The following is a 13,191-nucleotide window of genomic DNA, read 5'->3' as shown; positions in this document are numbered from 1 at the left end:
ATAATCGATCTGCTGTTGAAGCGAGTGTTTTGTGTCTTCTAGACAACTAAGATACTTTACCGCCAAATTTAGCCATTTTAGCTTCAACAGTTAGCCCGCAGCAAAAGAAAGACACAGCCACATTTGAGAAAAATCTATTAATTATTTATTGTAAGATGTTACATTTAGATTTTGTTGACTAGCAGCACTATTTAAATTACAGATATTCAAGGGCAGTTACCATAAGTTTGGAGTTTTCTCTTAATGCAAGATGTCATCGTGTAAACAAAGACAAGAGACCAAACGTTACATCAAAATGTACCACAACTGAACATGCTGCTAACATGAAGGTAACCAACCGAATCGATTAAAGGCCCATGAACAACAATTGAGTGCCTTGGTGGGTGAAAGGAAAAAAGTGAAATAAAACTCTTAGAATAAATTAAAACTGTACAAAACAAATAAAAACATGTGACATACAGTTACAATTTCAGCTGATATGGTTCCATTGTCCACATCGTTCACTGACTGGAGGTTGTTGGACGACATTGAGGCACGTGCTGTCCGTCAGCTGACAACACGCCTCCAAATGTTCAGTGCTTGTTTACAAAGGTTTCTCGGTTACATGTAGATGATTTCACATAAACCATTTTGGGGAAAATAACGACAACAGCAAAGTGAAAAGGAGAAATAAAAGACAAAACATTCTGAGTTTGACACGAGATTTCATATTCCAACATCTGACCCCTGACCCCCACACAACAGAACATAAAGTAGGTTATTATTTTGGCACATTCTATCCACCAAAGAAAGCATGTTTTTGTACAGTTACCATCAGTTTCATTGAATATCATTGTAGGAAAATTAAACCTTTTTTCTTCTTTTTCTTTTCACATATCTACAGGTGAAACTGAACTTTCTGTTATTTTAACAATTGTCCACCCATCACATCGTCTCACACGTTCAGGTAAAAACAAACAGTTAGTCAAAGAGACACTGGGTGTGTATTTCTCTTGCATTTGTCTCAGTTTGTTCCATCATATCTGTTACTAACTCATGCAGAGAATTGCGGCAAAAACAGGATTAAACGAGGATTCAATTTGCTAGCAATGTACTCGATTGTAAATGCTGTTAATCACTGCAGCAGCTCTGTCCTGGTGTGTTAAATCAAGGCAAACATCCCAGAGAGTCGGTGCTGAGCTGTGATGGCAGATTAGGATAGAAAAGTGGAATGAATGCTACAGTAACAGAAACCTGTGACTCGTCTGATCCCATCTTTTGGCAGCACAGCCCTGAAGGTTTGGGACGCGACCCTCTGAGATGTATGAGGACATTTACAGTTTCTGGCTGCTGTTTGAAGCTTAGCTATCATAACTGTTTGGTCTTTAGAACTACAGGTCAGGATATTAATATTATTATGATCAAAGTGTGAGATCTTTTGCGGTTCAATGGTTCACAAGAAAAATACATCTCAGCTCTCAGGAAACTCGCTTCATAGAAACACTCCAGATCTCAATAAGCATCAGAACTTTTTAAACAGCCAGTGAAGAATCATGAAAGTTGAGCTGGACCGACCTTATAAAAGTGTTCTGCAAGTCATGCAGGGGAGATGAGCGCCCATGGTCTGTGTTTGTTAATGCAAAGAGGGTCACCGAGTTATTCTGGCAATTCGTAACACACACAAACCAGGAATGAAGTCTCCATAACTGTCAATATTGTGAAACGTACTAGAAGAAAAATATAAACCTCTCAAAAGAGTTTCTATTTTAATTGTCTGCATACTGCAGTACTTGAATACATACTCATACAGTATCGTTTATAGCAAATAACTGAATTATTCATTTATTTTTGCAAAAAGCATGCTGAATAGAAAAAACGTCACTTTTAATCACCCAAGTGACAGTAAAACTCTTTTCACCTGCGAATCATCTCTTGGACGACTGTGTGGTCTATCTACAGAGGCAAAAACCAAGAGGCTTAGGCATCGAAATCAATAAAGAGAAAAGTGATTGCCTAAAACTGTTGAGCAACGTCAACTGATACCTGCACAAACGATGTAACCTCCTTCTGAAAAGTACCGCAGACGAGAGAGAGAGAGAGAGAGAGAGAGAGAGAGAGAGAGAGAGAGAGAGAGAGAGAGAGAGAGAGAGAGAGAGAGAGAGAGAGAGAGAGAGAGAGAGAGAGAGAGAGAGAGAGAGAGAGAGAGAGAGAGAGAGAGAGAGAGAGAGAGAGAGATGCTGAGGTCTGTTTTGAAGCGTAAAGAGGCACCAATCCAACTGAGGGTAAACACTTTAACACACTAAACTGTTTCAACATCAGCCGATGAACTGTATTTCTTTAACCACAGTGAAGAATTATGGGATAAATCTACACATCGGCTCCTCATGGTGCTTTTCCGCTGCGTCGCTTCCGCCGCTTGGTACCGTACCTAGCTGAGATCGCACGCATTAGCCAGCACCACAAAGGCCCCAAACCCTGATGCTCTCTGAGCTGGACACATCATGGTCCACTGGCTCTAAATGTTAGTTGTCAAGCTAGCAAGAAGAGAGAAGACTGCCATTTCAATGAGTCCTAACGTTTGCCTATGCTCAGTTGAGACACTGGATTGAGTTCTGGCTGCTTCTTTGCTCTTGTGGACACTTGTGAAGTCATTAGGAAAATTAAAACAACACGAACAGAACAGCAACACTCAGCGAGCCGAGCTGTATGGAAACGCACCAATAGGCTCCTCCCCATTCACCGTTAGGCTCCTCCCCATTCCGTGTCATAACTTAAACTCTGCGTAGAATTTATTAGAATGATACACAGTTAGATAAATAAACTCTTTGAACCTAAATCACATCTCAACCCAAACCTAAACGTGGCTGAGTGAACTCTTCATCTCCATAGTCTTCACTTTCTCCTCATCTCTTAACAAAACAATCCCCCGGCTCAGCTGATGTGTTCCTCCTCAGTGCTACTACATCAACACAGTGATAGTTTGACTGAACGTGGCTACTAAAAGGATCAATGTGAGAAGTATAGAAAAATAATTTGACGTTGTTGTATGCTGACGACACGGCGCTGCTCTGGTTCAACCACAGCTGGGCCACATCTGCTGACAGACAGTGACAGATCACACAGATGATGTAAATGACTTCATGTTAGTGTGAGCAGGTGAAGCTCTCGACTGATCCGACTCAGTTCCTCTAACGACATCTAAGTGCCCAACAGTTACAGTGAAACTAGAAAAGGATGCGTCCACTCTGTAACCATGGAGCCAAAACCTTATTTACCTCACAAGCTGTGACTGGATAATGATTTCTCTCCCCCCCTTCCCCTTCCCTCCCCCCTCAGTTAGGTTATACTGCACAGGCTTCGCTACGACTTATGTAGCCTGAGTACTGACAGTCAGCCATTTAAATATTCCAGTGGTCTGGTTGACCCAGACTCCAGCACACAGCCACATAATGTCAGACAACAACACATTTATTTGTTTTCAGCAAGGTTTCTTTTTTTTTATCATCACGAAGGCATATACTATTTTCTCTGTATATTACTTGTTATATATATATATTTATATAGAAACAAAAATAAGCGTACATTTTTGCTGAATAAGATTGAAGAATATCAGCAAAGGGCAATGTGTGTAAACCATGGTCCACCTCAAACACGTGGAAGGGACGTTAGCTCGCCCTCTCTCCCCTCCCCCGACTCACCCACAGTAACAGATTTGCATAGGCAAAAATGGGATTAGCCCTTAGACAGTGGATTTCCTGAATTCTTTATAGAGATGCAAAAATCTAATTCAGCTCAACACAATTATAAACAAACATACATACCAACAAAAAATCATGTAGACTAGGCTAAGCTCTCTTTAACCCCTCGCCTCGTCAAATACATTTTCATTTTTCTGTGCACATTTGTGTTTACAGTGTTAGGCTTCAAGTAGATCTAAAAACAACTTACATCAACAACTAGATGTGAAATAAATTAACCAACATGAGAGGTAGTGAAAAGCCTACAGAGACATTTGTTGTTTTTGGATTTTTGAATTTTTTTTTTGTAAAGGAAAAAATAAAAACAAATAAAAACGTGTCAGTAAGGCCAAAGCTTCCAAACCTCCTCCTCTTCCTCCTCTTCCTCCTCCATCTCTGCTCCAAACCTTTTTCTGTTTTAGTCAATAAATCCATCAAACCTCAGTGGAACCAAATGGAAATTCAAAGACAAAAATCCCAAAGTCTAAACTCAGCGATGACACATCACTTCACATCTTCATCATCATCATCATTGCTTGTAAAATCCACATTTGAAATGTAGTTATTAAAAATAAACAACCGTGTACGTTTTCCCCCCAGCTGTGTAAAAGTCACAATAAGTGAGATGAGAGGACGCTAGCAGAGACGCCGTCTGTTCTCACGTCTGTCCTCTCTGTAAAACACTCCCACGTCTGAACTCATCTCTGTCTGTTAGCCCGGTGCAGAGACTGACGCCGGCCTGAAAGCTGCCGGCTGCTCTGCACAGACACACACGCGCACACACCTCACCATTTATAAATGTAAACTTGGTTTAATTGCACCGTGATTTTTATTATCTGGTTCTTGGTGAAACATTCTGGTGTTAATGACTGTGACGACTCAGTAAAGAGGAGAACGTAGCAGTACCGTGCTACATGAGTGACACACATTCTTCTACTGAGCCACTAAAGGACAGAGTCGTCTCACCGTTTCCAAATACAATGTCCAAGATGCTTCACTTCCCCGGAAACCAAAGTTGTCCCAAGGATTCGGTGTGAAATTGATCCTCCGGTATTAGAATTGGTTATTGACTCTTGTCTTCCTGCTTCTGATGGAGCGGGCGCATGCATGCACAGCTCTTCCTGACAGCAGCTCAGCCCTTGGGGAGATTCATGTCGTCTGCATGTGAGTGTTGTATTGCCAAAGGTTAACCAGCTAAAGACAGGAGATGCTTTAATAAGGAACACTGCAGGGTTTCAGAAGGATCGGCTAAGAACTTTGATGACTTCACAACATCTGGCTGATTGAACACCAATACTCAAGGACAGAAAGCTCTCATGCTACTGTTCAGACTTGGAGGTGGCAGTTGCAAATGAGTGTGGAGCCCTAAACCCTTAGTCCCATGATTCCATTAAGTCTTTAGAATAAAAACAACTTCAGCATAAACCTGCATTTCTATTGATGAGAGATTCTTTGCTTCCTGATTTAGTTCCTCTAAAATGGAGGCTGCCAGTTTCTCTAATGCAACACCAGCATGTAACACACGCATGTAACTCCACAGAGACGACGATCCAACTCCAACTAGATCCAATTGCACTTGAAATAAATGTGTGTGTGAGGCATCGTGCACCTTCTGCTTTACACTCAACCTGGACCCCAAACTTGGCACGTGAACTTCAGGTAGTTAAAGGAGGCGACGGCGCCCCCTGTGGTTCTCAGTGAGCGGCGGTTTCTTTGACACTATAGACTGAACTAACCACCAAAGCACAGGTTAGCCTTCATCACTTCGTCACATGATGAACGCTCCACCATGCCCGTTTAAAGACAAAAATAGAATACACTGCACTCATGCACTTCCTACTGCACAGCCACAGGCCTGGGACAAACGCTCACACACACCATCACAAACTAAAGGTCTTCTTTATATATTAATAATGTTCATGGGACGTTTGGCAGAAGCCCATTGATTATTTTTTTCCTAATAATTTTCTGATCAGTGTGTATCTTTGTCACGCACGCATGCACACACACACACACACACACACACACACACACACACACACACACACACACACACACACACACACACACGTAGCCGTTATCATCGCATGCTGGCACGGTCAGATTAGATAAACAAACATTAGTCCGAGTGAGTGTGTGTGTGTTGGATGGGCAGAGGCTAACTGCTAACACTTCTTATATACATGCACTGGAACGACCCAAACACTCTCCTATCTCTTCACAGCGTCTTTGACATCATGTTTGGCACCCGGGTTCACGTATCTGCAGTGCCATATTGGATGTCCACCACTAGGGGCGGTCTCCTTTTCACTGTGGCGTCTAAAGCTAAAGGCTCACTAACAGGGAGCCGTCACAAATGGCACCGGTGCTGCTCCAATCTGTTGGCCACGCCCCCCCGACCAGCTCTCTGTGATGCTAAATACAGTGTGTGTGATATGCAGTAGAACACTAGAGGGTAAAACCGTCTCCTTTTCTGTTCAAACACTCTCCTCGCCTGAAAGATGACGACTTGAAGTCAGTGTGGGTTCTGTTTTGTTTTCTCCAGCGGTGGCTTCCCCCCCCCCCAGACGTCGGGCACCTGTGCTTGTCAGGCTGTGATGGGCGGAGTCAGAGGGAGCAGAGGGAGAGATGGGAGGTAGGGATCGTTGGATCAAACTGTGGTTCGCATTGCGGAGAGATTTCTTTCAAAGAGTTCATGAGTAATAATACATGTAGCTGCCCAACCACAATTCTAGCCCTTACTTCTCCCAGTTAAAGAATCCTAAAGAAGGAAAGTGCTTGGACGGATGGTTGAACAGGATGATGGATGGGAAGATGCTGCTGCCTCTGCTGCAGAAGCCTCAATAACTCCACTGCCTGAAGCTTAGAATTGGCAGAAGTGTAGGTTTTCCCTTAACTGAACATAAACAGCCTGACAGAGAGACAGAGAGAGAGAGAGAGAGAGAGAGAGAGAGAGAGAGAGAGACGTATCCCCTGTGTCCCAGAGGACAAACACGTCTCAAGATTCAAAAGCGGTTGCAGTCCACTGCTAACAATGTCAAGCTACTGTAGAGAGAGAGAGAGAGAGAGAGAGAGTGAGAGTGAGGGGAGCTGGTTTATCATGCAGGACCAGAGTCTCCTGGTTCAAAGGGCACGCCGGCCCAAACTACCACCACAAAGAAGGTGTCGTGTTTGGAACCGTGAAGAAATCAAAAGTACACAAAATCTGAGAGATGGGACCGAGGTTGAAGGACAGAACAGAGAGAGTGTAAGAAGCATGAGGTCTACACTTTTACAGTACAGGAATAGTTGGCTTGTCTCTGTGTGTTTGTCTCTCTCTCTCTCTCCGTCCCCATAGGCCCGATGCGTCCTTGTCCACAGTTAACCAACAGTTGGCCGCCCAACCCAACGGTCGACAACGCCTTGGCCAGTCAACCAAAAGAAACAGCACCAACTGCTAGCAAAACAAGTGACTGGCCAGCATTTGTAGCCTTATTGGCCAATAACCAACCAGCACAGGCAGACCTGGCTCCAGAGGAGAACTGGATAGAAATTGCTTAAAAAAAACATAAATAAAAAAAAAAAAGCAACCAGCTATCTTGGACGTCATTCAGTCTGTTCAATCAAAAAAAGGGAGAGATTTTCCAAACCCGACTTCTGGCACCATAGTAGTATTTGAAGTATAGTAGTCTTGTCTTGTTGGCGTACGGATGGCGGTGAAGGGGGGCGGGGGGGCAGAGGGCCTTAGGGGTCCAGGCAGGCGCGCCTCCTGCTGGCCAGGAGGTCTCTGTAAACGGTGGAGTTGAGGAAGCGGGGGAAGGAGTCGCGGTGCATCAGGGTGTAGATCTGCAGCTGGGCCTCCTCGTACATCACGTTGCTGGGCTCAGCCAGGCTCTGGTTTATGCCTTCTCTCACCCGCGAGTCCAGACTCACCTAGACGAGACAGATTCAATTGATTTAGCCGTGATGGAGTGGCCTGTGGAGTGGCCTGTGTCTTTATTAGGACATTAGATGGACATTACAGGGACATTGGCTTCAGATTAGCAGGTAATCTCATTTAATCTTCTAACTGAGACTCAACCTGAAGACAGCATGGACTCATACCTCTTTGGGGGACAGTATGGACTCGTATCTCTTTGGGGGGACAGTATGGACTCGTACCTCTTTGGGGGGACAGTATAGACTCGAACCTCTTTGGGGGGACAGTATGGACACGTACCTCTTTGGGGCACAGTATAGACTCGAACCTCTTTGGGGGGACAGTATGGACACGTACCTCTTTGGGGGGACAGTATGGACTCGTACCTCTTTGGGCGGACAGTATGGACTCGTACCTCTATGGGGGGACAGTATGGACTCGTACCTCTTTGGGGGACAGTATGGACTCGTACCTCTATGGGGGGACAGTATGGACTCATACCTCTTTGGGGGACAGTATGGACACGCACCTCTTTGGGGGGACAGTATGGACTCGTACCTCTTTGGGGGACAGTATGGACTCGTACCTCTTTGGGGGACAGTATGGACTCGTACCTCTTTGGGGAGACAGTATGGACCCGTACCTCTTTGGGGGACAGTATAGACTCGTACCTCTTTGGGGGACAGTATGGACTCGTACCTCTTTGGGGGGACAGTATGGTCTCGTACGTCTTTGGGGGGACAGTATGGACTCGTACCTCTTTGGGGGACAGTATAGACTCGTACCTCTTTGGGGGACAGTATGGACACGTACCTCTTTGGGGGACAGTATGGACTCGTACCTCTTTGGGGGGACAGTATGGACACGTACCTCTTTGGGGGACAGTATGGACTCGTACCTCTGTGGGGGACAGTATGGACTCGTACCTCTGTGGGGGACAGTATGGACTCGTACCTCTTTGGGGAGACAGTATGGACCCGTACCTCTTTGGGGGACAGTATAGACTCGTACCTCTTTGGGGGACAGTACGGACTCGTACCTCTATGGGGGACAGTATGGACCTGTACCTCTTTGGGGGACAGTATAGACTCGTACCTCTTTCGGGGGACAGTATGGACACGTACCTCTTTGGGGGACAGTATGGACACGTAGTCTTCGTATATGATCCTGGACTTCTCGTCCACCACAGAGGGATCGGTCTCCTTCTTCAGCTCTTCGCAGGCCATCCAGAACAGCAGGTTGTCCTCGCTGTACTCTGAGCGCAGGAACTCTCTGAAGACCTCCCGGCCCTCCAACGAGCGCAGCATCATCTCAAAGCTCCGCGCCCACGACAGCACCTCCTCCAGGCTGGGGTGGCTGCAGTCAGACACACGGGGGGACGAGGACATGAGGACGAGTGCGGAGACATGCTACACCTTAAGACAGACGAGCGAGCGAGCGGACGAAGGGACTTACTGTTCATCCACAGCTTCAATGCTGTCCATGTTGGTGCAGGTCTGCCGTTCGCTCCTCTCCAGCCTGTCTTCAGTCCTGGAGGAGGAAAGAGACAATTATGTTTATAACTCAAGTTAACTCCTAGATTAGTTTCATTTACATTTACGACATTTCAAGGCTCCTCCCACATTAAGCTTTAACAACACTCAACAGAACTTTGGACTGTGGATCTTGTACACAGTAGTGATGATGATGATGATGATGATGAAGGCTCCTGCCCGACACAGCTGTGGTGCTCAAAGCGGAGTTATTCAGCGCTCAGATCCAGCTTATCTACATGTTATCAGATGGGCTTTACTCATTCTAATGTAAGATCAGCATGCAGAGAGCAGCTGGAGTGTGGAGGAAAACATCAACACCACACTCAGACTCTGAATTACAAAGATAATCTTATATTAGACATCAGAGCAGATCAGGCCTGTCCGGGTTTGAGAGAGATATCATTCAGTTCCGTACGTTCTTATTGTGCTGAGCTCCAAACTTTGACCAGGTTAGTTGTTTCATGATATTAATAATAAGAATCTCAGGTCAGTTTACTCTGAAGGGTTCCTGCATTCATGTGCGTGACGTCTTCTCTCTTTGACCAAACGCACTGGAACAATCAGGATGAAGTGCAAATTGACACGTTAGTAATGAAAGGCAGTCATTGTGCTAGCGGAGGAAACACTCACGTCCCTGAGACTCACACACACGTCTTGTGATGATAGTGACTTTAGTCCTGAACACGGCTGGAGAGACAAACCGCAGACTTCAACGTCTTTGATGGCTGTAATTAAGAGGCCGCGACCCAAAACACGGGACACCCGGCGAGAGCCCAGTACCCAGAAATAACCTACAATCAACAGATGACTACATTAGCTCCTAGCTCAAAGAGAGCAACGGCTCGGTGCAAACATTCTAAACTGTAACCTATTTCTCTGTTCTGCCACAGCCGTAATACAATAGAGCCTAAGCTGCCTATTTCTGTCCCACCATGGAGGATCTCTCCTTCCTCTCGCCGTCTCTTGTCAAAGTCCCCATTGTGCGGCGGTAATGGGCTAAGCTAGCCGCAGCCCCTGGGCGCCCTCACAATGCAGCTAAATATACAAACTGTTCTTCACAGCTGTTTTGCATGTGATGTGTGGATGGAAATAGAGAGAGCATCCTAACACCCCCCCCCCCCCCAGATAAGGGCGATGCATGAGGGCGGTCAGGAGGAGGGGAGGTGGGGGAACGAGGGGCGGCCGGGAGAAAGGTAAACACTGCGAAGTGGACCGCTTAAAAGACCGAATCAAACCGTGAGACTTAACGTAAACATGTAAACTCTCTCACTCTGCACTCGTGTGTGCAGAGTGTGTGTGCAGGGCTGAACTCAGTCTGAGCTTTCATTCTGAAGCCTTCATCAGAGCAGAATCCTTGTTTCCTCTCCTTCACTCCGCTCCTTGTGTCCTTTTTCCCCTCAACTCTATCGACAAAAAAGCAGAATTCTTAGCATGTCTTTGTTTTCATTTTCACTTCCTCTTAAGGACTTCTTCTGTGGTTTCTCTTGTTGTTAGTGTGACACGTGAAAGTACCCTCATGCTAACAACACGTATTGGATACATGCATTGATCTCCAGCCTGTAGCTCGGAGTCGGCCTGGTGGTGTGAGGCCAACAAGACGATCTCCCCGACTCATCCTGAAGCTGGGCGGTGGCGTTAGGATGTCAGTGGTTTCTCTACGACTCCACAAGCTGCCAGCTCTTCACATGGAGTGGCGTGAAAGAAGCGGCACATTCACCATTCACTGCCTGGAAACAATGTTTCATTCACTGCTCTCTCACTCTCGCTCGGGCCGAGGCCGGGCAGCTGTGGGAGCCGGTGGCTTTGGTGCCTCTGGTGCCTCTGGTGCCTTGCTCAGAGGCGTTGTAGTGCGATGGGTTTCTGACCTAGTTTCTTAAACGATGGAATACGATGCCTTGGATTGAGAACACGACAGCTCTTTGCTTGACATTGAAAGTGTCTTGAAGGCCGGCGTCCCTGAGCCCGAGCGGCCCGACCCCCCATGTCAGCACTCCTCTGCCACGCCGGAGCGTTCTTGAGCAACACACTGAGTAAGCAAACACACAATGTCTTTGTCAGCAGCAGCAGTGAGGAAATGATGAGAGCCGCAAGCTGCTGTGCACTTTGTACCGCCGACCCGACCAGAGGGAGCTCATCAAACGCACTCATTGTGTGTGTGAAAGAGCGCCTTCATTACCGGCCAGAAGGGGGCGGAGCCTGAACAAATAACAACCACAAACAAACAAAGGTCCACAAAACACAGGTAATCTTTTGACACACGCATTTACACTGAGCCGGTGTGTGTGTGTGCGCGCGCGCGCGTGTGTGCGCGCGTGTGTGTGTGTGTGTCTGTGTGTGCATCTGAGCGTCCCTTTAAACCAGCTCGTCTCACTCCAACAGACTGTACTGGCTCAGTGGGCACGTGGGTGATGCCACACAAGAGAGACACTCACTCACTCACTCAGACTCACTCAGACACACACGGACACACACACTCTCAGACTCTCAGACTCTCAGACACTAACACACACACACACACACACACACACACACACACACACACACACACACACACACACACACACACACACACACACACACACACACACACACACACACACACACACACACACACAGTCAGTTGGGCTGGTTGGGTTGTAACTTTGCATATTGGCTCCCACAATGTTGTTATTTCCTACTTTTGACCGATCAGTGTATTGATCCCAGATGGAACCTTCAGCTCTCAGTGTGGAGCTTCATGCCAGGTTCTGATCCGCTTCATCCTCAGAGGAAACCATAGAACATTCACCCCCCATTAGGTTTAAATGTAAGTGGCCGTCAGTTGAACATCACAGGTTAGACAGAGGGATTAAGAACAGGAGAGTCTGCTTGTTTCAGACTTTACCTCCCCACACACACACTTCATCTTACCAGAGACACTTGCAGCAGCCGCACCAGCAGAGGCAGCAGGTGTTGGGTCTGGGCTGCCCGGGGGCCGGGGGCGGGGCCTCCATGTGCGCCGCCTGCCTTTTCCTCATCTCCACTCCGCTCACACTCCGGGGCTTCACGTCAGGGGAGGGAAACACACAAAGAACACACACACACACACACACACGTCAAAACATACAGGATATACTGAACAGAGAGGCGTCGGCACGGCAACCCTACAGGGGAATGTAGGGATTAATGTTTTGCTATTTTTTGGGCTTATTTTAATAGAGAGGAGAGACGGCGTGCCTGTGTGTGTGTGTGAGTGTGTGTGAGACAGAGAGATACGCAGTGAGACAGAGCGCTCATGCTGCACAGAGAGGATTCCCTTCCTTCTACGGTACTCTCTCTTTTGGCAGCGAGCCAAGTCTTTGCCTTCACTCTGACACACACGCACACACACACACACACACACACACACACACACACACACACACACACACAGAGGTTACAGGAGCGCTGCGTCGGTGTTTCAGGCTGGATTCGGTTCTTTAGAGGAGCAGAGTGATAACAAACTGTGTGTTGTTGTTGTTGTTGTTGTTGTTGTGGTGATGATGATGATGTCACTTTACACAGAGTCAGGCTGACACAGGAGGGAATGATCACAGAAGCCTACAGACCCGTTGTTAAATATAACAAACAATTAAGAGTAAAACGTCTCCGGCACATCAGAGACTCAAACATCTGACCGCTGCTAAATGTGTTTGAAGAAGAAGAAGAAGAAGAAGAAGGTATAAACGTGTTAACTGTCAACTGTGCTCTAACTATACCTGCCCTGTGAGTAAAGAACCAGATGCAGCTTGGATTTGTGAGGAAAGCCCGGTGCTGACTAACTCCTCTGCTCTTCCTCAGCCAGAACGACTCGTCTGCTCTTCCTCAGGCCAACACGCCCGCAGGTTGAGTTTAAGACCACACCTCGCTCACTGAACCGCTGTAGATTAGCTTTAGGATCCTACAGAGGGAGATTCTGATCCTCTACAGTGGAGGGATGTGAGACTCCAGATCAGACTGGGGAAACCCCGACTTCACAGCATCCTGGTCCATTCCCCCAGTGTGAGAGAAGAGGTGATGAAGA

The 13,191-nt window shown here is 46.7% G+C and overlaps 1 protein-coding gene across 1 annotated transcript in view; it reads right to left on the bottom strand.

Annotated features, from left to right (window-relative positions):
- Positions 1 to 128: 128 nt before the first annotated feature.
- Positions 129 to 13,191, bottom strand: part of rgs17 (regulator of G protein signaling 17) — a 16,879-nt gene continuing 3,816 nt past the window's right edge. Inside the window, exons 3-6 of the mRNA XM_076158634.1 lie at positions 12,060 to 12,190; positions 9,070 to 9,144; positions 8,739 to 8,970; positions 129 to 7,628 (exon numbers count right to left, since the gene is read on the bottom strand). Of these exons, the coding sequence (XP_076014749.1) occupies positions 7,440 to 7,628; positions 8,739 to 8,970; positions 9,070 to 9,144; positions 12,060 to 12,190 (627 nt within the window). The 3' untranslated portion in view covers positions 129 to 7,439. The remainder of the gene's footprint in view (positions 7,629 to 8,738; positions 8,971 to 9,069; positions 9,145 to 12,059; positions 12,191 to 13,191) is intronic.

This window comes from Genypterus blacodes, unplaced genomic scaffold, assembly GCF_046128005.1.
Source record: "Genypterus blacodes isolate CSIRO-AG114 ecotype Tasmania unplaced genomic scaffold, CSIRO-AGI_Gbla_v1 ptg000010l_1, whole genome shotgun sequence".
Lineage (NCBI taxonomy): Eukaryota > Metazoa > Chordata > Actinopteri > Ophidiiformes > Ophidiidae > Genypterus > Genypterus blacodes.
This window is presented reverse-complemented; position numbering and strand designations above follow the sequence as displayed.